Genomic DNA, 26,649 nt, shown 5'->3' on the forward strand with positions numbered 1-26,649 from the left:
ATATGAGTGATGCTATAAAACTGATTAAATGCATGTGAGAGATAGCGGCTATGGAGACTTGAGGGGCACTGTTACAGGTTGGTAGTGAGAGAATCTGGGGTGGAGGTGGTCATTGAGGGGGCGCCAACAAACACTGTCCCGCTAAACCTAGCCCTGGTTGATACCACAGGATTTTTGAGCGGAAGGTGAGCCACGCCCGACACACAATGTCGTTGAGGGAGAGGCAGCGGTTGCAAACCTCGTGGTGATTGGAGTGCCCGCTTAAATACATTCAATTTCATGTACAAAGTACACCTTATCTCAGGCCACGCATGCTTCACTCAATATACCTTGTGCCATCGGATGCCTGCCCTCAAAGCCACACTGCACGCGCTGATATTATCCACATGTTCAGTAGTTGTCCATCAATATAATACATTTGGGCAGATGTGCCATTGGGAAAGGAGCCTTTTGTTTCGCCTAAGGGCAGGCACCGTTACATTTTTAATATGTTTTCCTCTTGGCCACCACTCTGACCATGACCATTTACCTTGTCCGTGTAATGGCCAGAGTGGTCAGTCTACCTTACATTTCCTGTTCTTCTGTAATTACTATTTAAATTATATCAAGTGGCTTTTAAAAAAAAAAAAATTTACGTTTTTGAAACCTTTATTTCTTTAGATCACACTTAACACAGCACGCAGCCTACAACCCTGGGGCCGGCAGCAGATTATGGGCAAAAAGGTCTCATACATAGGCATAGCTAACACAGCCTTTCAGCCGGCATCCCGGGGGCCCGGCGGCATTCATTGTGTACATGATGCTTTTTCCTACCAACATATCATTAGCACCAAAGCGCTCCTCACGTCTAAAACAACCTGCGCCTATGCTTACTCCCAGAATTGAACCATCATAGCGCCAGGCCCACAACATTGTAAACCAATGGTAGAGTCCTAACCCTATACTAATCCTTAAGTCCTACCCCAACAATCCCCCCACCCTCAACTCGCCAACAGTTGCCCCCCTGTTTGAAGCACCCGGGGGTAGTCTAACACAAAACCCCCTCCTCTATCTGTTACAGATTAAATCAGACCACTCCCAGAAGTCGGATACCGGCTTCTTCAGTACATTGCCGCTAAGTACCACTCACCAAGCGATTCTCCTGGCAGTGTTACTAGATTGAGTAGTGCACCCCACCCCCACTCCCCCCCTTAGGTCCATGTCGTTGCCCACCTAGTTCCATGCCACCCTGTGCCCCCCTCCCCTACAGCAGGGACCCCGTTTGATCCAGCTCAGCGCCTCCCTCATGTGTTGCTAGTATATCGAGTGCATAACCCTGTTCTACCTCCTCCCGTTCCCCTGTACCTAAATAGGTCTGATATAAACCCCAGAAGTTCTTGGGTCGGCTCGTGGGTGGGAGTAGCTCGCTATATGTTTCCGATTGTGTACAGCAGTAGAGCATGTCCCGGGCCCATCTTTTCTTTGCAGGTAACGGTCCCCTCATCCAGCAAATAGCTACAACCCGCCTGGCAACTAGTAAAGCCATATCCGCCAAGCGGCGCAGTGCCACCGGGAGTGTCTTGGAGTATCCCAGCAGGGCAAGTGACGGGTCTACCGGGATTTCTGTGTCCAATATCCGGCTCAATTCCGAGAACACCTCCGTCCAGAATTTTGCAACACCCGGGCAGTTCCATGCCATATGCATGAAATCTGCCACTTGCATATGACAGCGTTCACATTCCGCTGACTGCCGAAGTCCATATCTATGTAACCTCTCTGGTGTATAAGAAACGCGTTGTATGTATTTGAAATGGATCAATCTGTGCCTTCCATTCAGAAAAAAAGAAAAAAAAAAAAATTCCATTCAGGGACAACTTCCTGGTGCTGGTACAGCAATATCTCCACATCTCGTCATCTATCTGCATTTGCAGATCACACTGCCATTCCGTCCTAGCCTTAGAGTATTGGAACTGCTTATGTTGAACTCCTAATTTATTGAGATTAGTAATCAGTTTCCGGGACGGCACCGTTTTAATCACATAAGTGAGTCCGGGACCTCGGGCGGTTCCGCTAACTCCGGACCAAGGAGGTCCAGCAGCGCACTGCGAACCCTGTGAAACTGAAAGCGCGTGAAAAGTGAGGTCTCCGTCTGCGTGGGAAGTACCTGCTCATATCAAGTGGCTTTTAACTCCGTATTTTAAAAAGCATATGCCCATCACTTTGGAAGATGCCTATTTGAGGCTACTTACTCTGGCTGATGAAGAACTGGTCTTTCGTACAGGCATTTTCTTGAGAATTGCAGTTCGTGCACGCCGAATGATGTCTAATCCTTGACTTTTTACCCATTAATGAATTTCTATGAATTTAAAGACCATTGTACATTGTATGTTGCTTATGGTTTTATTATGACTCCCTTTTTATATTTTTATATCTTTTAATCTGTTTGTTGTCGTGTTGTTCTTTTATGGATACAATGTTATCCGAAAGTGTTTTTGAACCTTGTATTAAAAGATATAACGATAGTAACAGAGAGCCCTGTTGGGAAAATCTTCAGGGATGTCTACTCAGGCCTTTCCCCAGACCAAAAGATAAAAAGGTCACCACAAGATTCACAGACCTCACTTTATTAATGGCCAAACGTGCAATCTCAATGCATCCAGAAGTTCTCCTTCCCACCATTGCTGGCGACCTGGCAAACGAAGGAAAATTAACTTGGACCCGAGCAGAGAGCACAGCCCTTCGAAGAGAAGAAAAAAGGGGATTGCAAACGACACCCATCTCAGAATACTGGGACACTTTACTTCAAGACTTCCCAACAAATACCAACGATGATGCAAGACCGCCTTAAACCCAGACTAGCTAACGCTAAGAACAACTATGCAAACCGTCTTCTATCCCCTGAAATGATGGCATTACAAATACAAATCCATAACAGACTATGCCTAAATCATCCTCGTACCCCCCTAGTCCCCTTCTTCCTTCCAGCAACTTTGCCTTTTTTTTCCAACCAAACTTCTCATCTACCAGTGGTTCATGGAAGCTATATATGGAGTCCATAAGCCCGCCTATCCCACGTTGCAAAAGGTCCTCATCGTGCACACCTATGTTACAGTGTTCTACAGGGAGGGAGGGGTTACAAGTTTCCCTTTAGTTTTCTTGTTTCTAATTCTTTTTTTCCAAAAGTATTAAGTCACGGTAACAGTATCTCTGGCAGTATTTGCCTTCCTGTTGCGAAATAAAAAAATAAAAAAGCTTTTTAGTTCTATCTTAATATCACTCGAAGTAACATTCTAACTGCACCTACCATGCAGATCTAAACTGTACGTTAAATTCTTGGAAATCAATTAATCTTTCTAACCATTATTACAGTACTTTCCAAATGTTCTTATGCCAGGTGAGAAAACCCCTTACGCCAATCATTCTACAATTCCTCTCAGGCTAAACTGATTCTGCATGCATGTTTTTATTGAAACGTGTGGTAAAGAGCATTTATATTTTAAGCAGCAGAAATTAAAAGACAATTACTGTTTTAGGATGTAAATAAAAAGATGAAATCACTACTGTTACACACTTCGTTTCCATTGATGAACCTGAGTAAAACAGGACGTTAATTTTGTTAGTAGCTGCAACGTATGAAGCACATGCGATACAAACTGCATCACTATTCAAAAATATTACAACACAAGTTTTATACAAGTGCGAGCCCCATAGCAGGTAAATCGTACCTCCTCGTATAAGAAAACATTTCGCACTGACAAGAGCGAAAATGAGGAGAAAACATGAGTTTTAAGGAACACACAAACATTGGATCTGCTGTCAGTGTGGTAGCACTGCTGTTTTGAAACCTGCACATCTTTTTAGGTCTCGGCTAGAAATGCGCTGAAAGCGCGTTCTCGCCAGAGAACTATAGTCGGCGTCTCAGAACGACGAAGGGAGACAAGATCTGGCCGCGCGCAGCGTTTCCCCATAGGATAACGTTGTGCGCGCGGCCAGGTCTTGTCTCCGCAGCATGGCATGGCAGACCGGATCGCGTCGCGCGCCTCTCTGGAATGCAGGGGGAGTCTGCAGAGGGGCGCGCGGCACAGATAAACAGGCTGACGGCTGCACATGGCGTGCTTTCACTTTCCTATGCCCCGCAGCCGTCAGGCTGCAGTAGGTGGAGTCCTTAGATGCGGAGACCTTGTGTGTGAACAAATGACCTAGTGCGTGTCTATCCGCGTTATACGCCCGCAGAGCCAGCGTCCTTTGCGTTACTTCTCATTCTCTGTACACTATTCTTCTGTGGGATATAAACTGCGAAGCCTAAAGCAGCGGAAGGGTGCAGTCGAGTCTTGTCTCCCGCGTTTACTTCTGTGCTCAGTGCTTATAGGAACCAATATAGCGCTGCTGCTGTCTTGGTACTTCCTAGTTTGAGTTACACGCAGATTTCTGCGGTGATCGCACTGGCCCAAAGGACTCTATCGCCCCAGAGTGCCGTGAGCCTCAGCCTGTGGGAGAGTCCCCGCTTCGGCCACGTGCTCCCAGGTTATCCTTGAACGAGGAGCCGCGCTCGCGCGGAAATAGGGAAAGAAATCAAAGTGTCCGATAAGAGTGTTTGTGAGGAGCGTCCCCTCAGACTGCCCCATCAACCAGCAGCTAGCACTGGCACCTGTCGATCATCTGGGTGAACTCTGCCGCAGCCTGTGAGGTGTGGTAACCCACAAAACTGCAACCCGGTGATCGCCTGCAGATAACCTGTCCCCTTTTAATCGTCTATGGCTGAAACTACCACCTGTCAATCGCTGGCAGATAACACTGCCCCCTATTGTTCGTCTGCAGCTATCACTGCTCAAGAGCCGCATTTAATTAAAACCCCGCCCACTGGTGCAGGTTTAAGAGCAGTCTCTGCCACGCTTCTAGGGGTGCCATACTTTTGGGTTACGGGAAGGGGGTTGAAGGTGGCTCTAAAAGAGGCGTGGCCAAAGAAGTGCAACTAAGAAACCTTTTTAAGAGGCTTGGCTTAAACATACAAACTAAAACTAAAACTCCCAGAATGCAAACAGTACATAAAGAAAAGGAGGGGAGTGCTACGTGGTGCTCATGAGTACTAGCAGTTGAAATTGAATTATAAACGTGAACTCAGTCACTGTCTGAGTACCTAATTAGCTCCGGGGATTGGGAAATGCGGGTTCTCCTCATTAAAACTATTGGCCAGTATTCTCCCTTTCACAGTAAACCTAAAAGAGACAATCTGTACCTGATATGGCCTTACCCGTTTAAAGCAATGCCGATTACTGAAAGTACGGCAGTGACCTTATCAGGGCACCGGAATGTGCGTTTTCCTTCGCCTTGCACTAAATCTGCATTGCGCCAACCCCTCACGCCTGTGCCAAGGTCAGGCTTTAATCTCTGTAAATTAAACACTCTTAAGTGTGGGAACATCGCTGCCAACGCCGCCTGCTGCGCGCCCTGGCCTCCAGGAGGGGCAGGGCGGCCGCCAGTCAGGAGGCTTGATTCCCAGCCATTCCTCACAGAATCAAATCTTCCCGGAGCCCCTCACACCGACGCTCCTGTGTGTGTACACGGACTGCACGTAATGCAAGCACCTGCAGTGTGAGGTGCGGCATGCGAGGGGCTCCCAATCAATTAAAGGCTTCTCTATATCCGATTTACGGTACCGCAAATACATCCCCGCCCGCATAATCAAGCGTAGTATCCGGTGCCCTATGTAAAGCAAATGCAGGCGCAGGTTCTACTGTGGGGGCAGCGCCCCGTGCTGTAGGGATACCTGCGTGAGACCTACTCAACCGACGCCGCAGGGAAGCCCTTCAATTCTGCAAAGCTGCTCACGGCACTTAGGCGTGCGTGCACCCGAGTCTTTTTAGGCACGTTATTTTGTTTCAGAATTAAAGCAAAAAAAGTTTTGTTTACCCTCAAGTTCAGTTCGTTTCCTGCTGCCATCTACTGAGAACGTGTACTGTGTTAGAGGGGGGTATTGTTTTCAAAGCTTAGAGGCACCTCATTTCTACTGGTATGCATCATGTGCTTGGACTGTGCTTAATCTTGGTCCTCTTTTACTTTGGATACGTAGGCTCTCAAAACCTTGATAAAAACAATTGAATCAAATAACACTTGTAAGCAAAAAAAGCAATGGCTTATTGTGCTAACATACTTTTGGGCGCTACTTTAGCTTCTTATTGCACCTGGCACTCCTGCATTACATACCAATGTGAAGACATGTGTGTGATCCTAAGAGCTAGGATCCTACCATTCCAAAGGAACAGCCCTATTTCCGCCTCGAAGCTCACACCCTGACCCCAGAAATGGCATTTCAATGCTCTGAAAGCCAAAAGCCTGCCGCAGGAATGGGCCTACACAAGCGGAACAGAAGTAAACAGCCCTAGCAATGGACCTGCGTGGGTCTGAAAGAGCAACCTCCCCTACTAACAGGGGCGTTCCGGGCCCTCAGCCGAGGCCCCACACAAACATCTGTCAGATATGGGCGGCTCAGGAACCACGCTTCACATTCTGCAAGAGCCCTATCGTTTTGCATTATGGCACTGCCTACTAATTGGTCTGTAGGGGTCCAAAGGATAAACAATGCCTCACGAATGGGCCCATATTTGTTTGAAAACTAGCAGACAGCCATACAAAATGACCCACGTGGGCCTGAAAGCTAAAAGCCCGTCCTATGAATTGGCCTTTCTGGGTCTGTAGGCTCAAGTTAGCATAATGGAATGTTCAGTCATGAAGTGAACAAATCATTTGCACAGCTGCTTTATATGAATGATTCTGTGTTTATAGGGGAAGGGGAAAGGTGGCCATGGGACACCCTTCGCGCGCAGTAGTAAGGAAGTTAATTCTACCCCGCAGCCTCCCCGTGAGTCTAGGATCTCCTGGTATCGGTCTGCAGCTCCCGCCCCCTCGCGGCTCCGTGCATTGATATGGCCTCTCCTGGCACTGCTGGCAGGAGCCATCGGGACTCTTGCCTGGCTGTACCTGGCACAGAGGGATGGGCTGCGGGAACTGCACCAAGAGCTGCTGTCCTTGCGGAACAGGCTCCCCCGGGAGCTGGAGGGACTGAAGGAGCAGATGCTGCGAGAGCAAGAGGACAAGGTATATTTTAGAAATAATTACGTTTTTTCCTTCCCGTCAATATATTGGATCATTTGCACGTTTGCCTCGCTTTTCCCACCCTTCTTTACCCAAGTCCTTCCAGGCTCTTCTGCACATGTTCTCCACCTGTCCACCAAAGTTACTCCTCACGCCTTCATTTCCGGTTAAGCCATACGCAAGTTGTTTCTTATTCATGCACTACAAAATTGAGTGGAACGGTGTAATGTGCGCCATATTGAGGGGGGAGGTTAGGTCGCAGTTGGTTTTTTTATTTGTAGGCGTGGGGACATGACATGATTTGCCCAGGAGAAGCCCCTGTGTATTACTCTTTACCTTCTGTCTTTGTACACCTCACAAGAGAGCTGCCAGTAAGTCACATGCAAAACTATCTCTACTAGACCCTCACACTCACATACCCCCACCCTCCCACACCCTCACCCTCCCTCACACCTCACCCCCCTCACCCTCACCCCCACACCTCCTCACCCTCAAACCCCCTCACCCTCAAACCCCCTCACCCTTACACCCTCTCAAACTGACACACCCTCACTCACCCTTACACCCTCACACGCCCTCACCCTCACACTCACACCCACTCACCCTCACACACACCCTCACCCTCGCACCCCCTCACCCTCACACCCCCTGACCCCCAACACCCTCACCCCCCCCACACCCTCACACCCCCCCCACACCGTCACACCCCCTCACCCTCACACACCCTCACTCACCCTCACTCACCCTCACACACCCTCACCAGCATAGCATAACAAAACATAGCATAACAAAACACAGCATAGCATAACAAAACACAGCACAGCATAACAAAAAAAGCACAGGATAGCAAAACATAGCATAGCATAATTATTCCCAACTCTCCTTATTATTGAGCAACATCTGACAGTTTGCATATCATCTTTATACACCAATTCAGAGTTTTCGAAAAACGTATGCAACGCATTGTCATAGTGGTGGACATGTTAGTCTGTTATTTGGATTGCGCCAATACAGACTTTGCAAAAAAATTCATGCAACACATTACATATACAATGCCAATAACTCAAACTTTACTGCTGCGAGACCTATTGCATTGCAAATGTTTGTTTTATTCTGCAGGAGAATTAAAATCGTGCTGTGTATTTATTCAATACATCAAAATGGTATAATAAAGGAACATCACTTACCAACTGCTGGCAGGTAACAAACTTGTGAGCAGTTGTGCTGAACACAGCAATACATTTACAATACAGTTCCTGCTTTACTCGGGCTAACTCTGATGAGAATTTAAACCAGGAGTGAAACCTCCACTTGCCTAACACACTTCAACCCCCCCCTACTTGCAGAAAACACAGGGGTATCATGTGGACCTACCACGTGCAGTCAATAGCATTTCCAAATTGTTGCACTCATGCCTATTCACACTTTAATGGACTGTTTGAACAGAATAACTTAATTTATAAGCAAGCATCAAGTATGAAGTCAAGAAACCAAAAGCTATACCAGGTATGCATTAATCTGGTTGCTTTCCTCATTGCTTTCTCAGGGAGAGCCCTCTAGGTAGCCCTACAATATCCCATGTTTAATAAGTCCATAACGCAAATACTCGGCTATTCCGACTCGTGCGCCCATTCACGCTTGCATATTTCAATTTCCTTCACTCTTGCTGTCCTTGCTCAACAACCTTGACGTGCTGTTTCTGTGATAAGGATCCCGTACAAATCCAGCAACACATATCAAGAACACCCTTGAACAGAGCCTGAGTCCACCCTGATAGTACCATCTCATCGGAAAGGAGGGGGGGTGAAAGAGGTCGCCTATGGTGTAGCATGCCACTTTAATGTTGGTGAGGTCTCCTCATTAACAGAAATATTAAGTTTTTAGACTGTCTGGTTGCTGTGGTCACTCCCATCTAATCATCAAATTTTTTGTGGTTTGGTATGATCATAGGGAGGACGTGTGATGATCATTTGCCTCTTACTCTTTTTTAGTGATGAAACTCTTAAAAAATACCAATAACCAATGTCTGAAGGTTGCCGACCAAAAACACCCTCTCTGTAGTATGTTGTACTGCATTGGGAAGATGTCTATGACAGACATCTGAAGATGCCTGTAGGTGATGACTAAAAAGAGGAGGGGTGCCCAATTTCAGCAGGCTTCAGGATGTGCTTTTTACAAGGATGGTGTTTATGTCACAGTGATTCTGTTTTCTTTTTTTAATGTAGCCTTTGGACAAAACTCTCCCATTATGTGGCTAAAAAAAATCAAATACGATTATATATATTAACTGCAGACCAGCAAGTAGATTTTAATCACTACATGTTCAAAGTGCCTGATTTACCTTGTACAGCTAGGCCAGCTAGCCGTATTCCAAAATCTACAGAACAGCGTAATCGGCCATCAAGGACGTCCTTCTTCACTTGCAAGTAATACTGATACCTGTAAAGTAAAGCAATAATATTGTTTGTCACTAAAAGATATGCATGGCATTTTCCATAACAAAGACTGTCCATTAAACAGCAAATGCAAGTGATGTCACACTCTTTATGTATCTAATAGTTGAGGTGTCGCCCCTGGTACTGAGGGGGCCACACCTCTGTAGCATCAAATCGTTTCGATACTCCCCAGCCTGTGAGAGAAGCACATCTGTGTTAACAGCCATCTTTGGGACAGTACTGAAAAGGCCAGCCCTGCAACAAATATTGCTGTTAAATAAAAGTAGAGAGCGATGGGTGCTGGCCTTCACCAACACAAGATCTTTCCAATGACCCCCGCTTGTGACTACTGCACTGAAAAGCACTCCTGCAATGGGCATATGTTGAGCCTGGCGTGGGACATTATGGCGATGCGTTAGGACATCATACATATGAAGCATATGAAAGTTCTAGATGTAAGCTGATACTTGGTATGAAAAAGAGGCAGTATTGTATTTGCATTTATATAGCGCTTACTACCCCTGGCGAGGCGATAAATTGGGTTTTCAGCAAGTAGCATGCTACTAGGTGCTGAAATGCCAACATCCTCTTTTGGTTGGGGTACACTATGACTATAATAGCGTTTATGACAGACCCCACCCTTGTTGTTATTGCACCTGCTCTCCGGGCTAAACAAAAGAGCTATTACACCTCTATTGTCTCTGCTAAAAAGCTTTATTATGCCTCTCGGATTGATTTGGCTAAGAACAATTCGAAGGAGATTTTTGCCATTGTGCAAAATGTTATGGCTCCTGATGCATTAATTCGTGCAAAGCCTGTCTCTACCATCTGGTGTAATATGCTCTCCCAGTTCTTTGTGGATAAAATTAGCAGTATTCAAGCTGGACCCTGAAATACCTGTGAATTATAGGCCGATCTCGCTCTTGCCCAGTTTGGCCAAGGTATGTGAGAAAGTTGTCACCAACCAGCATACCAACTATGTTGAGACATCCGGCCTGCTGCATCCAGCACAATCTGGTTTCCGAGCAGCCTATAGCACGGAATCGGCTTTGGTAGAAGTGGCTGAGACTATTAGAGTGTTTGGATGCCGGCGGGGGGGCTGCATTAGTTATGCTAGACCTCTCGGCGACACTTGACACATACTCGGCTTCTCAGCCGCCTTTCAGAGACCGGGGTCTCTGGTTCCGTCTGGGGTTGGATTAGGTCCTTCCTGGAAGCTCGCACGCAGCAGGTCTGGCTCCCTCCCTGTGCCTCTGAGCCTCAGCAGCTGACTACCGGTGTCCCGCAGGGGTCATCCCGTAGCCCCCTTTTATTCAACATCTACGTTACTCCGCTGGTTTTTCTGGCGGAATCATTGGGGGCTAAGGTGATGGCTTACGCCGACGACACTCAGTTGTTATTTTCCTGGGGAAGGGAGGATGAATCGGTCCAGGCAGCACAACCCTGCCTTGCCTCTGTCTTTCATTGGCTGGCTCAGGCTCAGCTAAAATGCTGGAAGTCCGAGGTTTTGTTGTATGGCTCTTTCCTGGTTGACTTTAGAGCAAAGTTGTGGCCGCCGAGTTTTCCTTTGCCGATTGCAGAGAACAATATTGCAAAAAATTTAGGGATCTGGTTCTCGGAAACCTTAAACTTCAAGACACAAATTAATAAGCTTGTTGGGGCCTGCTTTGGCATTTTGAAGGCCCTGAGGAAGTTCCTTCCCTTTCTCCCTGGTCCAGCTAAGGAAACAGTGGTGCGCGCTTTGATTTTATCGCGTTTGGACTATGCGAATGCTCTGTATGCGGGCCTCCCGGGGTACCTGCTATGCAAACTGCAGGTTGTTCAAAATGCGGCCGCCAGACTTCTAATCGGCCTATCAAAGGGATGCAGTGTGCGCTCGCATTTGCGCTCCCGGCACTGGCTTCCTGTGGAGTCGCAAATTCAATTTAAGGTGCCTTCTATTGCCCATAGGGCCCTGCATGGTAATGGCCCGAGGTATCTGCAGGACAGATTTGCTTTCTATTCCCCGGTAAGACAGTTGAGATCCTCGTCTGAACTCCTGATGCAGACCCCCAGATTTAGGCGCCATAGGCTGGGAGGCTGCTCGCTTGTTAGGAAAGCTAGTGTTGCCTGGAATGCCCTTCCCTGGGCGCTTCGGAGCATTCAGGATCCTGTATTGTTAAAAAAACATCTTAAAACTTTCTTGTTCTAACCGCCTTATGGGTTCTGTCTGGCTTTACCTGTGCAAGCGCCGGGACACTCTCCGGAGTAGCTGAGCGCGATACAAATGTATCTAACATAACATAACATAACCTGTAGGAGCTTCTGGAATACCCCTGCCTGCTGATGGAAGAACTGTTGTTGCCTCTGACCCGAGTATGGCTACGCGGGGGAGGTGGCCTTACCTCGTGCTAGATACTGCTGTCTCTGAAATGGCCTCTAGCAGCTAAAGTTTAGAAACCACCCACTGATTTTACTATGTCTGTGCCGCCCTTGATTTGTTCCAGTATCTTGTTAACCTATGACTCACAAAGGTCTTCCCTTCGAGTTGGAGGTTAAGGAGATGCTAAAGGACCTCTGGCTTAAACCTCGAGATGTGGAGCCAGGTGTGGCTTATAAGGAGGACAATGGTATTGACACTCAGGGAGGCTGGGTCCAAGCTAGAGGACAAAATGGATGTTGGCGGTGGACCATCTCCAAGATCATCTACTCAACCCCTCTTCCTGAACTTCTCGGGGAGATGTTTAACCACCTCATGCATCTCATCCCACTGCGATGTCCAGCAGAGTTGGGTATACACCATAGGGTAACTGCATCCATGGCTACTCTCTTGGCCGCTGCATCAAGCTTCTTGATTTCTTTATGAAGTGGTGGGGCATCACCTGTGCAGAGGTCCTTTCACGATTGTTATGGATGAAAAGGGAGTCAGGAATAGGGAGGGACATGGCCTCTGATGTAGACAGGGTCATAGGTGGAGGGCTTCTATTTCTTTTCCTCCCTGAGTGTTGTTCTCTTTGCATTCACAGGCTCCTTGAATGTCTCGTGGGTGGATTTACCATGGCAGAAACAACACCTTCCACTCTGATTTAAAGAGTGTCTCTACGAGGAAGTCCTTTACCTCTTGGAGAAAGTGCATGTTCAACTTGTGGAAGACTGCAACGCATTGGACGACCTTTTGGTTTGCTGTGGTATAATCGGGTGGGAGAGGTTGGGGAGTAGGAATGCCCTACCAGGATAGTGGTTGAGGTCTAGATCAACTGGAGAATTGACATCTTAGTCGTACAAAGGGTTAGCTGTGGGCCATAGCTCAAAAGGTGTGTCATAGGGATCAGCAGGACCAAAGGGCTAGCTTGGAGCAGAAATAGAGCATGGAGACAACTCAGGTGACTTTGATGGAGGCAGTGGGTTTGATGTGCAAGAGCACATCAATGGCGGTGGAGGAGGAGCTTTGGGGGGGGATGAAGTGTCCCTATCTCCAAGTCTCTTGGGCATCGGATGCGTAAGGCAGGCCTCCAATGAGAGTTCCTTCTTAAAAGCAAGCCTCCTCGTGTGAGGCATAGTCCCTGCTAGCATTGGCAGAGGTAGTTTGTCTGAAATGTCCTGGTGACAGAATGAATGAAGAGGCGCGTCTACCTTGCTTCGAGCCCTTCTTGTATCCTTTGCATAATGGGCTGCTCCAAATCCTCGGAGCTGATCATTGATGGTGCCCTCGCTGTTGACGTTGCCTTTGGAGATGACTGAGGTGGACGTTGGTGTCAACTGTGGTTTCGGCATGGTGTCAAGACTTGTTTGAAAGCCTTCACCTGGTGCCGACCGTAGCCAGAAGGTGGCGGATGCCTTGGGGATGGCAGTGTCTTGGGTGCAAGGTTCAATGCCTCATTCCTTCTGAAGTGGTTCTCTGCCTCGGCAGGGGAGCTCTTCTGAGGCCTCAACTAAGTGTCAAAACTGGCTGTACTTATGGACCTGGGTGCAGACTTCATTTGAGGGACACTTGTGTTGGGGGTTGGTAGCACTGCCTCTTTTTCTTTATGGTTGGAGGAGCTAGAAGAGATAGCCTGCGGGCTTGGTGTGTCTTGATTCAGTGGAATGCCGAAGGGATCCGTGTACTCGCCTTACTTAGTGCTGATGGTTTCCTGTTCACTGGAGATGTCAGGAGAATTGGCTGCCAACTGTGTATGCATCTTGCAGTGCACCCACCTCCTCTCCCCTAGAAACCCTAAAGCCTTCTTTGGGTGGAAGGTAAGGCACAATTCGCACAAGGCACCACTCAGGATCTGTGAGAGCCAGACATTACAAACCTCTTTGGGTCTGACCACGGGTACTTTGTTTGATACCGGGGCAGTTCTGGAAGCACGCACCCTTTAAATCACCTTCTGAGGATCCACAGTCTCTGGTGTTGAAGGGCGATGAATAGAGCACAATGCCTTGAACAAGGCAGGGTCCTGGAGATTTGGAGGCCAATTTTGCAGCCATGTATTTTAAGCTAAGCTGCAGGGTCACTCAACCCAGTAGCACATAATGATTTAACTGGAGAAATGTCTATACTATGGCCCCTTTTCAAACAGCCTTGGTGATAACAAACACTGGCAGTAATTACAATTGATAACATGGCAATGGCACAATATTGTCAGGGCTGGGTGGATATTACCACCACCACCGTGCTGATGTTCCTGTTTTTCCTACCAGTCAGATCAGAGGTGCCTGGCGGAAAACACATCATATCATGCATGTGAGCACAGCGGAAAATCCCACTGATAATACAGGTTCGAAGGCACTATGAAAATCCCTACAATTACTTTCCCTGAGGTGCGGAGTCACCTGAGGATAAAATGGGAATCCATGGGGTTTAACTTCAACAGTAACATCAAAGGAATCACCGGAATTCCCTTTCAGTCAGGGGATTACTGGCAATGTATGGATCATCCCAGGTATTGTTATGGAGTCATTGAGTGTGAGAGTGGCAATAGTAGTCTGTTTCTTACTGAAGTCATGAGAACCCCTATGTAAGGCATCCCACTGTGCCTAGCCACGAAGCATTGAAAAATCAGACAATAATACCAGCGCGTGGCTTTTTTTATGAAGAACCTCTGTGTGGTTGCTGTTGGGAGTACATATACTGCTATCTGATTTGCAGTACGCCAGCTACTTGCCCCACCTTGTAACTGGCAGCAAGGAGTAGAAAGAACCAACATGGAGGGAGGCTAGTGCCTACCTCTGCCAAGGACTTAATAGGGACCCGTGTGAAAAGCATACAATGCTCCTCATGTCACCCTAGAAATAAAGCATATCACAAACTTTGGCAATGAGATTGCAATTATAGGTAAAAAATTACCACCCTAAAGACCAAAAACCAAGAAAGGTCTGTCACTTAGTTCATTACTTATACAATAAAAAATACTCTTCAGCAATGGTGTTCTCTACAGATCCACCAGTGCAAGGTTATTCCCGACTGGGAAGTCAGGACAACCTGTAAAAAATAGATGCTGCAATGCAGCCTGGCCAATCTAAGTTTCAGCACTGGAAATCACTTCTTTAAAAGCATTTTGAGAAACTGTGTGAACAGAAGATCAGATCAAAGACTCATCAAACTTTACTAAGGGTCCAACTGAGAAACAATAAACAATGGCTGTACCCCCAACAAAAATAAACTGGATTTTTCAACAAAGGCAATGTAGTAGTTACCAAAGCTGTAGACTCCACACCAACCACCAGCAGGCATCAGATTTTGTTATATCCTAATGCTGTACATAAGGAGCACATTTTATCACCAAAATGATGAATTATGACCAGGGTAAAACGTTCCTGGTACACCTATGCACCATCCTCGTGTCCGAATTCTGGCATACCTGGGGCATTTTTGTGACTCAAGTGTCGAGTACCCTTGCGGTTACTGTTCATAGTTTTGTCTTGCCACCTGAAGAGTTTTAGACTATACCAGACCCCAAAGTGTATGCCCTTTTGACACGTGACTACTGTTCCTAGGACCTGGCCATAGCACAGCTAAGAATCACAGATAAATGTATTTATTTTTTAGCAAAAACTAATTTGGTGTATGTGTTGATGACCATTTTACAGATGCTTTTTCATGATTTCAAAAGGACCTAAGTAAACTTCTCAATCACATCTTACTGTGGTGTAGACGAAATAAGAAACTTGCTACTTGCTTTTATTACTCTTTTGCTTCCATTTACCTGCAGACAATGACCCCATGCAATACATCTTTGTAATGACATCGGTGATGTAAAACCCACCAATTCATTTTGAAACTATTGATCTGTAACAGTCAAGCAATGTAAGTGTGATACTTGTACACCTCTTTCTCTGATCAATCTGAAAGCTACCAATCACGCTTCCCCCTATGCTAGCCTCTCCCTATTGTGTGCTAAAAGACTTGCAATGTAAGAATATCACCAGGTTTATTCATTAGGTCATGCCTAGAAATAGACAACATTTAGGAACCTAAAGATAATTCCTCATACTGGTTCTTAGACATAATGTGAGGTGGAGGTATCCACCACTGACCACACAAACTAAAAAACAAATAGGAGCCCTTTTGACAAAGCTATATGTGCATATTTACTACAACTAAATTTAATCTTACACTTTTAAGTAACTTTACTACTTAGGGCTATTTGCCATTTACTGGGTGTATAGTTCCTCAAAATGTGTTACGTTGTCTGCCCAGCAATTGAGCAGTTGATCCTAACCATGTACTAGCACTTCCCCCCCCTCCTCCTCAACTTGAACCCCCCCCTCCCCCCAGACAATTGGTGAGATATCATTTATGACTGTATGGGGCATGAGAGACACCCATGCCTCAATTAGGAGCTTTAAGGTGGGACAGAGGTTGGCAAATCAAACCACTTTTGATATCCGCAGGTAGCGTATCTGGGCTTCTAATGGTGCGTCCACAGTTGCGCTGCCTGTCGAAGGCCCCTTTGTCTATAGTCCTGTGCATTACAGTTCGGTCTTCTCCCTCAGGTCCCCCCAACCAATCCCTTCTCCCTGGTCCACCCCACCACATCTCCCCCACCACATCTCCATGGGCTACGACTACTATTGACCACCTTTTAACTATACCCCACCATGCCACAGCAAGGGCTAGATTGCAAAAGAGTGTTGTGCATCTCTCCAGAGTTTTCTACCCCCAGATATCCAGTGCGACTAGTTGGGGAGTGTGAGCTTTACCAGTCACTCCATCACGTCGGATAGTCTGTTATCCACCTTTTCTCACCATATCTGTAGGGGTGGGCACTGCCAGATAGTGTGTAGCATGGTGCCCTACTATCCGCATCCCCTCAGGCAATGATCCGAGGAGCTACCATTTTATACCGTGTTGCCTCGAGTAGTAGGCTCTGTGAAGTAGTAAACCAGCATCAGCAGGCCTCACCTCCTGCTTCATCCTCTAATCTGCCCATATCCTGGGGAGAAGACCGTGTGCGAGTAGGGTACTGTGCACCTGGGATCCAGTATGAGTATGGAGGGGATGTCGAGTCTCCTAAGCTCCAGTGGCAATTCTCACTCCAGGTCTTCTAAGTTATCTTTATGTTTGCTGAGAATGTGTTGCATTTGTAGGTACCTAAAGTAATGATTTCCTATCAATTCATATTTGACCTGTAGCTCATGGAAGGAGATCATTCCTCCCCCTTTCAAAACGTTTCCCACCGTCGTGATTCCCAACATATCCCAATGTTTGTGTCCCTCAATCATCCTGTGCTCTTTTAGGGCTTCTGTCTCACACAGTGGTGACACCTATGTGATTCTCCCCTGCCAGCCCATGGCCCATACCACTCTCCTCAAGGCGGCCACCACCACGGCTTTCTGCCAAGGGAGTCCCCGTATCCTCCCCATGTCATATAACTGGCATAAATAGCCCCAGGGTCTAGGGCTCTATCAGCCAGAAAGGAAGGTTCTCGCTGGTCTCAGTAGGCCCAGTCATTCTCGACTACCAGGCGGGCTGTCTAGAAGTAGAGCCTTTAGTTAGGAATGCAAATACCCCCATCCCAGGGCTTCTCATCAGTGTCAATATAGCAATCCGCGGGACTCCCACATCCCAGAGTTACGTTCTGGTGACCTTATCTACCTGGCATAAAAACTTGTCTGGCAATGCATGGGGGGGTATTCTGTAGGATATACAGAAATTTGGGCAAGTAGATCATTTTGTGTAAGGCTGGGCTGCTCATTACAGACAGCGCAAGGCAGCACAAGGGACCTACGCCTCTCCTGTAAGCCTCAAGCATTCTGTCTACGTTTATCTAGGTAGAACAGCTCTTGCTCAACTGTAATGTAGATCCCTAAGTATTTAACGCCGGCGGGCTCCCAACATACTGGGTAAAGTCTTGGAGGGGCGTGCAGGCACACCAGTGGATAGGCCACTGATTTACTCCAGTTTGTACCTCTCACAAACATGTACAGGATCTCCAGTATTTTCCCGTTAAGAACCTATTGGAGTCTGGCAGGTAAAGAAAGATTCAAAAACAACAAGAGAATCCTTGGTCTTAGAAACAACGTTTCTCAAAGAGTCAATCCGAGAAACAATGCCACATTAGGCACTAATTTGATTCAGTATTAAGAAGACAAAAAAAAAAAATTCGCAGACATTAGTGAAAAAGACAGACTTGAACCACCTTAGTGTCATCATTTGGGATTCCAAAACAACTGTCTTACATCCACCCTTGATTTCAAACGGAGGAATAGAAAGATCCAGTTGTATCCTCTTGTGTAGTTCTTACAAGAAAAAAGTAAGTGCAAAGGGAAAATCTTTTTCTTATTTCATAATTAACAATATTTATTGGTGCAGTGCAAGGGAATAGTAAACAAGTGAAAAGTGTAATTTCTAAAAGGAGATAGACAACAGAGGGATAGCACAAGTATTCTTTGATATCCGCTCTACTGTGTCGTCCTACTAAAAACAAAAGTGCAAGAGAAACGGAGAGACAGTCAAGAATGAACCACTGTCTCAATGGTCAACATGTTTCAGCCATTAAAGGTACATTTCCCTGGCTTTCTTCAGGACCTTAAAATACACAACCATTGTCACTGCTATTCTATAAAGGTAAATACATACAGTTTCGACTGTGATGTAACCATACTCAAATTCTCCATGGAAACATGATGTATTGCGACATCATTGATTCCCAAGGATTGGACTCGCCTCACTCTGCACCAGCTTAGGTATAATGAGGCCCCGCTCTGTAAAATAATCATGGCCCATACAACATTTTATGGTCAGAATAATAAAACGAATGATTGCAACTGTAACTAGTCATCGACAAAACTAGACTTGCAACCCACTAGGTGTCTAGTTAACTCATGGATATATTCATTACCAATAAGTTATCTATATTTAAAACCTTGCTTTGTGGCTCCCAACTCTCCCCTACAGCCGTAGCGAAGTCAAGTTGGGACCAGCACATTCCAAACACGAGAAAACTGCATTTATTTTTAGGGCAGATCCCAAAGAACTATCGGTCTGCTACATGTGTACGAGTAAGAAAAAATGAAAATAATGAGAAAATGAATAAATGGAATTGTCCAAAGTGACATCGTTATAATGCCGACATCGCATGTATACTGCTTGCTGTCATTAATACCTCTCAAAGATACTATCTGGCAAGTGGCATTTGCAAAATTAATGTCAATTCCCGGAAGTACATGACGCGGACAATTTCTCCTCGGCTCAATAGAAGGAACCGTTGTCAAAAAATTACCCAAATCGTGGTGAGTACGAAAAACCTGCCTCACAGACACGAGCAACAGCTCAAAGTAGCCGAGAAACGGCAGGATAACTCACGCCCCCACTGCTCCTTACCTCTCTGTCGGTACCTCTCTGCCACAAACAAGCTGGAGTGGAGGTACCAAACGGGAGCCGCCACGGGTCTTTTAACTTGTTCATCAGTAACAAGGTCGCGCCTTGTAAACCCGTCATCGTTTGAGAACTACAGAAATCCATCAGGCATGCCGGGAAATGTAGTGTTGACGTAAAGTTTCAAGCCAGTTCTTCCATCTTTATTGTTCTATATCCGACAGTCCGACATTACATAAATGTTCCACTATATTCGTCATAGACTACCATTGGTGTAACTGGCAGTGTTATCTAAAGCCTGTATCAATCAGTCTTTTTTCAAACAAGCATGAGGAAATATAACAGCATATGTTTTGCGCCACATCCGAAAACATTGGACGGAAACAGACCAAAACCATGTATCGTTCAATGCTCTTAATTAATGCACCTTTACACTACATATCTAGCTTAGTATTAAGATAATGCTGGAGCTGTCTAGTACTTATGGACATCACTCCTTTCATTCATCAATAACATGGCCACATATAGTACCGTCGTTTTGAAAGAACTACACTAATACGGTAAATATGTCAGGAAATGTAGTCTTAAAGTGGCGTTTTGATGCAATAAGCGGCCACATATAGTAATGCCATCATAAAAAGACTACACAAATGCGGTAAAAATGCCAGGAAGTGTGGTTTTAGGGTAGCGCTTTCATGAAATACGTCCGTCTTTATTAGTCTATGTCTGGCAGTATGTCTGGTGTCATTGACTCTATTGATATAGACTACAGTGGGTGTGCCCGGAATTATCGTGTGGACACTTCATATCAATTAGTCCTGATCTATATTGTAACATGTGTTATCAACCACATCAAAGTAACTTTTTAAGATGTTAGTCAGTCCTGGTCTGTATTGATGCAAATGTCAATAGCCCCATCAAAGTGTGGTGCCATTCATTCATGCATTCAGGTAAAAAGTGCCTAACTTTATTTATTTGTAAGATTTGTATAGCGCGAACATGACCCAAGTGGGTATCAGAGCGCTTTACATAAGGATGACGAAGAAAAAGGAACATAGTTCAAAGAGACACAACAAGTTACAAGTAGGTCAATGTGTCACAAGAGTAAAAATTTCAGGATCTACTCAGTGAGCGGCTCAAGTGCAACCGCCAACAGCAGCGGAGTCAGCGGACATCCCTTCCGGGTGTCGCTCCCGATGGATATTTCCTCTGACACTGTGCCATTCACCCTCACCCAGGCCACAGGATCTCAATACTGCAACCTGTCTCATCCTAGAACGACTGGCCAAAGCCTCACCTATCCTGGATTGCCAGTAGGTATGTCCATTCCATGGAATCAAACGCCTTTCTGTGTCCAGCGATAGAAGCATCGCTGGCTTTGCAATCCTTCCATTGTGGGCCAGGCATCCGACTAGGCACCCGAGGTTTTGTCACGTTGATCTGTGTTGCATGAACCCCGATTGATCTGCTAGCCCCAGAAATACTACAATGTGCACCATCCGGATCACGAGAACCCGGGCTAGGGCCTGATTGACCGTAGCAGACACCAAGTGTTTTCCCAGTGGGTTCGAAGGGTGGGACTGGTTTTCAAGCGTTGGGGGGCGTTTTTTTTACTTGGGGTGTGGCTTTGCAGCAGTGCTGCAATATCGGCCCCCCTGTAACAAAACCGGCAGCAGTGCTAAAGCAGAAGCAGCGCTGCTTGTCGCTAGCGGCTTTATCTCAGAGAGTATATATTCTCTCCTGTTTTGCCCTATAACGGGTTCTGGTTCCTGACGGGCAAAGCTTTTATAGTCCTCCCAGGCATTTTCAAATTTTTTTGCCAACTGTATGGTTGGTGAAGCGATTTACTCAAACCTCCCACTGCACCAATATTCCTCCAGTTCAATTTATTCCTGTTCCCTCTTCTTTTTTTTTTACCCCCACTGTGTGGGCAATGAAGTGACCTTGATTCACTGACTTGTATGTCTCCCTCTGGACCACCCTCCGAAGTCACAGAACCTTTATTTTCTGCAAAGTAGCTCTTTGTGACTGTCACTTATTTCTAGGGTTTCCTGTTTTAGTTTGAAACCTATAATAACTGATCAAGTCAAAGAAAGCTTTATTCAACTGTTCATAAGACAATCATAAAAGCACATAAAACAAACGTTAAAATTAATTATAAACTTTTTGAAATAAAAACATTATTCACAAATTTTAAAAAATATGACACATTATTAATTAAAAATCACCGTCCTTAATCAATAAAATCCTAGCAATTAACAATCCTCAAATATCATAGTTTTCCTAAGCCGGAGAGCTTTCTTCAAATACTGAGCTCTGCTCCATGCAATATGTTCTTTCTCCAAGAACTGGAGTAGGATCAACGCTGGGCGACATTGTCTAAAACCTTGATTTTTACAAGAGGGGCAATATCCAAACTTTCCTTGATGACGCATAAAATTTTCAGAAAAACATTAAATGAATTGTGAAGATCTAGAGGAAGGGTTTTTGGTAATCAAGGAAAGATCCTAGGCGCTTTGCCCTATATACGCACAAATTCTAAAAGTAAAGTATAATCTGTATTGTACAGCTAGGAGAGGGGATGAGCCCTGCAACCCCCCAATTGTGTGTGGGTAAAAACCCTCACTAAACAAGCAAAACTGAAACCTGGCTGGGCAAGAACCAGTCAGGGTGAGTCTGGTTGCGGTAATGGCGAGTATCCCGTATACAATGGGTGAATTTCAACAGTGTTTTTCAAAGGATTGGAAATCGTCACACCAGGTCATGGTGGACCAGCGTGAGACTTTGTAGTTTGCGTAGCGGGATGCCGTGAGGGGGTGACCGTTCTGCTTCCTGCGGACTCGGACGCTCCCTACGCTGCTCCCTGACTCACCTTGCTTCCCTGCTGGGTATCGTTACGCAGCTCCGCTGCTCGCTTTGGCCGCCACTACATTGCTGCCTGATTTATTTGCATCGCGCTAATCCGCATACCATTGCCTATTTACAATTACCGATTTTCATTATTTTCATTAATCTGCGCCGCTCCGCTGCTTGCCCTGGCCGCTGCTGCCTGCCTGGCATCACACTTGCTCTTGCCGCTCTGCGCTGCGTGTTACTGAGGTCACAATCGATTTCTGCAGGTAAAGTGCAGCTGATCGATCCTGCGAGGCCACCGGCCATTTTGTTGTTGTTGTTGTTGGTCGCCCTGCCCTAGTCTCCACCCCGCTCCCGCCTTCCCAGCTGACCCGCCCTCGCCCCTCCCCCCTCACCACCATATATGACAGTAGTTCCCGCGCGCAGCGTTCACGCGCAGCGTTCGCGCCCCAGTTGCGCCGAAGGTGCGCCAAAGGTAAGCCCGTCTACGCCCGTCCGCGCCTGGACCGCGCCCAGCGCCAGAGCCCCTGCCCCTCGCGCTGCCCAGTCCTCCCGCATTACCTACGATGCCGCCTCCCTCCTAGCCCTTAACCCCGGCCGCGCCCCCACCTGCGTCCAAGCCGCTCCTGGACGCACCCATGGACCTTTCTCCTGCTACTCCTGCAAATTCAGCAGCACCGTCACCAACTCCGCTACGACCACAACACAGATTCCCGACCCCAACCACCTAGAATGCATCCTTCTCAACACCCGCTCGGTCCACAGGCACGCCATTGACCTTTGGAACCTACTAGACACCATCTCTCCTGACGTCGCCTTCCTAACGGAAACATGGATGAACGCTTCCTCCGCCCCTGACATCGCCATCGCCATCCCTGATGACTATAAGATCACACGCAAGGACCGCACCGACCATACAGGAGGTGGAATCGCTATCGTCCATAAGAAAACAATCCGCATCTCAACCAGCTCTGATGCCAACCTCGCCAACTCCGAACACCTTCACTTCCAGATCCACATCGACCCCAAGACCACACTCAGAGGCACCCTCCTCTACAGACCACCAGGACCACGCGCAAAATTCAGTGAAGACATCACGGACTTCATCACCCCACAAGCACTCCCCTCCAAAGACTACATCCTTCTGGGAGACCTCAACTTTCACCTTGAAAAGATCAACGACCGCAACACCGCCACCCTCTTAGACTACCTCGACAACCTCGGACTTAAACAACTGGTCACTTCCCCCACCCACATCGCAGGTCACACTCTCGACCCCATCTTCACCTCCAGCAACCATGTCTCCTTCAGCCACACTACGGATCTCCTCTGGACTGACCACAGCTGCGTTCACTTCACCTACAACAAGCCGAAACCCATCATCCACCTCCAACCAACTCTACAAAGAAACTGGAACAAAATCACCACAGAACAGATCTCCACATCGCTCCTTCAAACCTCCCCAGCCCTCTCTTCTAACGCCAACGAAGCCGCCTCCAACCTCACCCTTTGGTTATCCAACACCGCCGACACCTTAGCACCACTGAAAAAACGTCAACACAAACTTGGCATCAAGAAGGCCGCATGGTTCAACGACGACCTCAAGAAGTCCAAGAAACTATGCCGCTCCCTTGAAAAGGCCTGGAAAAAAGACCCATCCACCAGCAACAAGGACGCCTTCAAAAGCGCCATCCGTACTCATCACCAACTGATCCGAAAAGCCAAGAAAACAGCATTCAAAGATCGACTTGACAACAACGCCCACAATAGCAAAGAACTTTTCAACATCGTCAAGGAATTTTCCAATCCCTCGGCCAACTCCAACGACATCACCCCCTCTCAAACCCTCTGCGATTCCCTAGCCTCTTTTTTCCACAACAAGATTGCTGACATCCACAACAGCTTCGACAACCAACCCGGAAGCCAACCCACCCTACCATCAGCTGACCATCTTCCCCCCGTTAACACCCTTAACGCCTGGAAGCCAATCTCCACTGAGGACACCATCCGCCTGATGAACTCCATCCACTCTGGATCCCCCACAGACCCATGCCCTCACCACATCTTCAACAAAGCAGACTCCGTCATAGCTCCGCACCTCCGAGACGTCATCAACTGCTCCTTCAACTCCGCTACCTTCCCAGAAGACTGGAAACACGCTGAACTCACCGCCCTTCTGAAAAAACCAACAGCAGACCCCACCGAACTCAAAAACTACCGCCCCATCTCGCTTCTTCCATTCCCGGCCAAAGTCATCGAGAAAGCCGTCAACAACCAACTCGCCGCCTTCCTCGAAGCCAACAAATCCCTCGACCCCTCACAATCTGGCTTCCGAGCCAAACACAGCACTGAGACCGCCCTCATCGCAGCAACAGACGACATTCGAACTCTGCTGGACAATGGAGATACAGTCGCCCTCATCCTCCTCGACCTCTCTGCAGCCTTCGACACAGTCTGCCACAGCACCCTTTTACAACGCCTCAGAAACATCGGAATCCAAGGAAAGGCACTGGAATGGATCACTTCGTTCCTCACCGGAAGAACCCAGAGAGTCCGCCTCCCACCTTTCAAGTCCGAGGCCACCGAAGTCATCTGCGGCGTACCACAAGGATCCTCACTCAGTCCCACCCTCTTCAACGTATACATGAGCCCCCTCGCGGCCATCGCCCGCCAACACAACCTCAACATCATCTCTTACGCGGATGACACTCAACTGATCCTATCTCTCACCAAGGACCCCAGCACCGCCAAAACTAACCTACACGAAGGAATGAAAGAAGTCGCCGAATGGATGAAACAAAGCCGTCTGAAACTGAACTCAGACAAAACAGAAGTCCTCATCTTAGGTAAATCCCCCTCTGCATGGGACGACTCCTGGTGGCCGGAAGCCCTCGGAAATGCACCCATCCCGACAGACCACGCACGGAACCTTGGCGTCATCCTGGATTCTTCACTCTCAATGAACAAACAAGTCAGCGCCGTATCCTCTTCCTGCTTTAACATTCTTCGCATGCTCAGAAAAACATTTCGCTGGATCCCCTCCGAAACAAGGAAAACAGTCACCCACGCTCTAGTCACGAGCCGACTGGACTACGGAAACACCCTCTACGCAGGTACCACCGCTAAACTCCAGAAGAAACTACAACGAATCCAAAACGCCTCAGCCAGGCTCATATTAGACATCCCACGCAACGAACACATCTCTGGTCACCTCAAAGACCTCCACTGGCTACCCGTCAATAAGAGGATTACTTTCCGACTGCTTACCCACGCACACAAATCACTCTACGACATCGGACCAGATTGCCTCAACTCTCGACTGTCCTTTTACACCCCCTCCCGACAACTTCGCTCTTCCAGCCTAGCCTTCGCCACTGTACCTCGCATCAACAAGACCACCATGGGAGGCAGATCCTTCTCATACCTGGCTGCCAAAACATGGAACTCACTCCCCGCTTACCTTCGCCTCACCCAGAATCACCTAGCGTTCAGAAAGCAGCTTAAAACGTGGATATTTGACAAATAATCCTCCTCCCCTTCCTAAGCGCCTTGAAACCCTCTGGGTATGTAGTGCGCTATATAAATGTTATGACTTGACTTGACTTGACTTGACTTGAAAAGTCCACAACCCGGAATACACTTGATCCGCCAGAGGGGCTCCCTAGGCACACCCGCCTTGAGATCTACTACAACGCTGGAATTATATGTTCCAGACTTTAACACCTTGACTGGTTTTTTCCCAGCCGGGTTAAAATGATCACCGGCTAAGCGATAATCCGGATACTCGTCATCTGTATTCAGATCTGAGGAAGTCGAGGAAGTAATTTCCACATGCGACAAAACACGTGCCGGCTGGTTCTTCCACTGATCACTGAATCTTAAGAAAAAATTAAAAGGCTGAATGAACATTACTCAACATCTCTGAAGACATTTTCCTTTCAGTTTTATGTATTTTGTACTGTAGCACTTACTTATACATAGTGTTTAAACTTACTATTTATGTGCGCCTAGGTTTCTGTTTTGATTAAATGAATTGTGGACTGGACAAATTGCGAGTCACAGGGACATGGTTTCAGAGTTCGTGACCAATCATTCATTTTAGGCAATGTCAGTAATCTATGGACAATGCCCAGTCTAAATCTAGTTAAAAGCATCCTGTCAAAGCCACTGGGTACAAAGGCCAGATATAGCTCCATCTTTACACTGGTGAGTGTTAACTGGTGTTGCATCACACAACATTTAGATGTTTCACCTGCTAATCTTATAGCTCCCAATAATAGAACACCCTCGGATTTTAAAGCCTTTCTGGAAATCGATAAACATGGAACTTGGATTCGTAAAATATTCCACGGTGTCCTAGATCGTTCATGAAGCTATACACATACTTGACCCAGGGGATCTGCAGTGCCCCTTCCAGTCTCAGGGTATCTAACATGATCTCTCTATTTAACTGGGTCTGATCCTTTGATCATATCCTATGACAGAGGAGTATTGGTTCAAGTTTAA

General features: G+C 46.9%; 1 protein-coding gene across 1 annotated transcript in view; it reads right to left on the reverse strand.

Annotated features, from left to right (window-relative positions):
• Window positions 1-26,649, reverse strand: part of PTPN14 (protein tyrosine phosphatase non-receptor type 14) — a 524,356-nt gene that overhangs the window by 176,048 nt on the left and 321,659 nt on the right. Inside the window, exon 4 of the mRNA XM_078649778.1 lies at window positions 9,413-9,510. Coding sequence (XP_078505904.1) covers window positions 9,413-9,510 — 98 coding nt within the window. The remainder of the gene's footprint in view (window positions 1-9,412; window positions 9,511-26,649) is intronic.

The sequence above is a fragment of the Lissotriton helveticus genome, chromosome 6 (genome assembly GCF_964261635.1).
Source record: "Lissotriton helveticus chromosome 6, aLisHel1.1, whole genome shotgun sequence".
Taxonomy (NCBI): domain Eukaryota; kingdom Metazoa; phylum Chordata; class Amphibia; order Caudata; family Salamandridae; genus Lissotriton; species Lissotriton helveticus.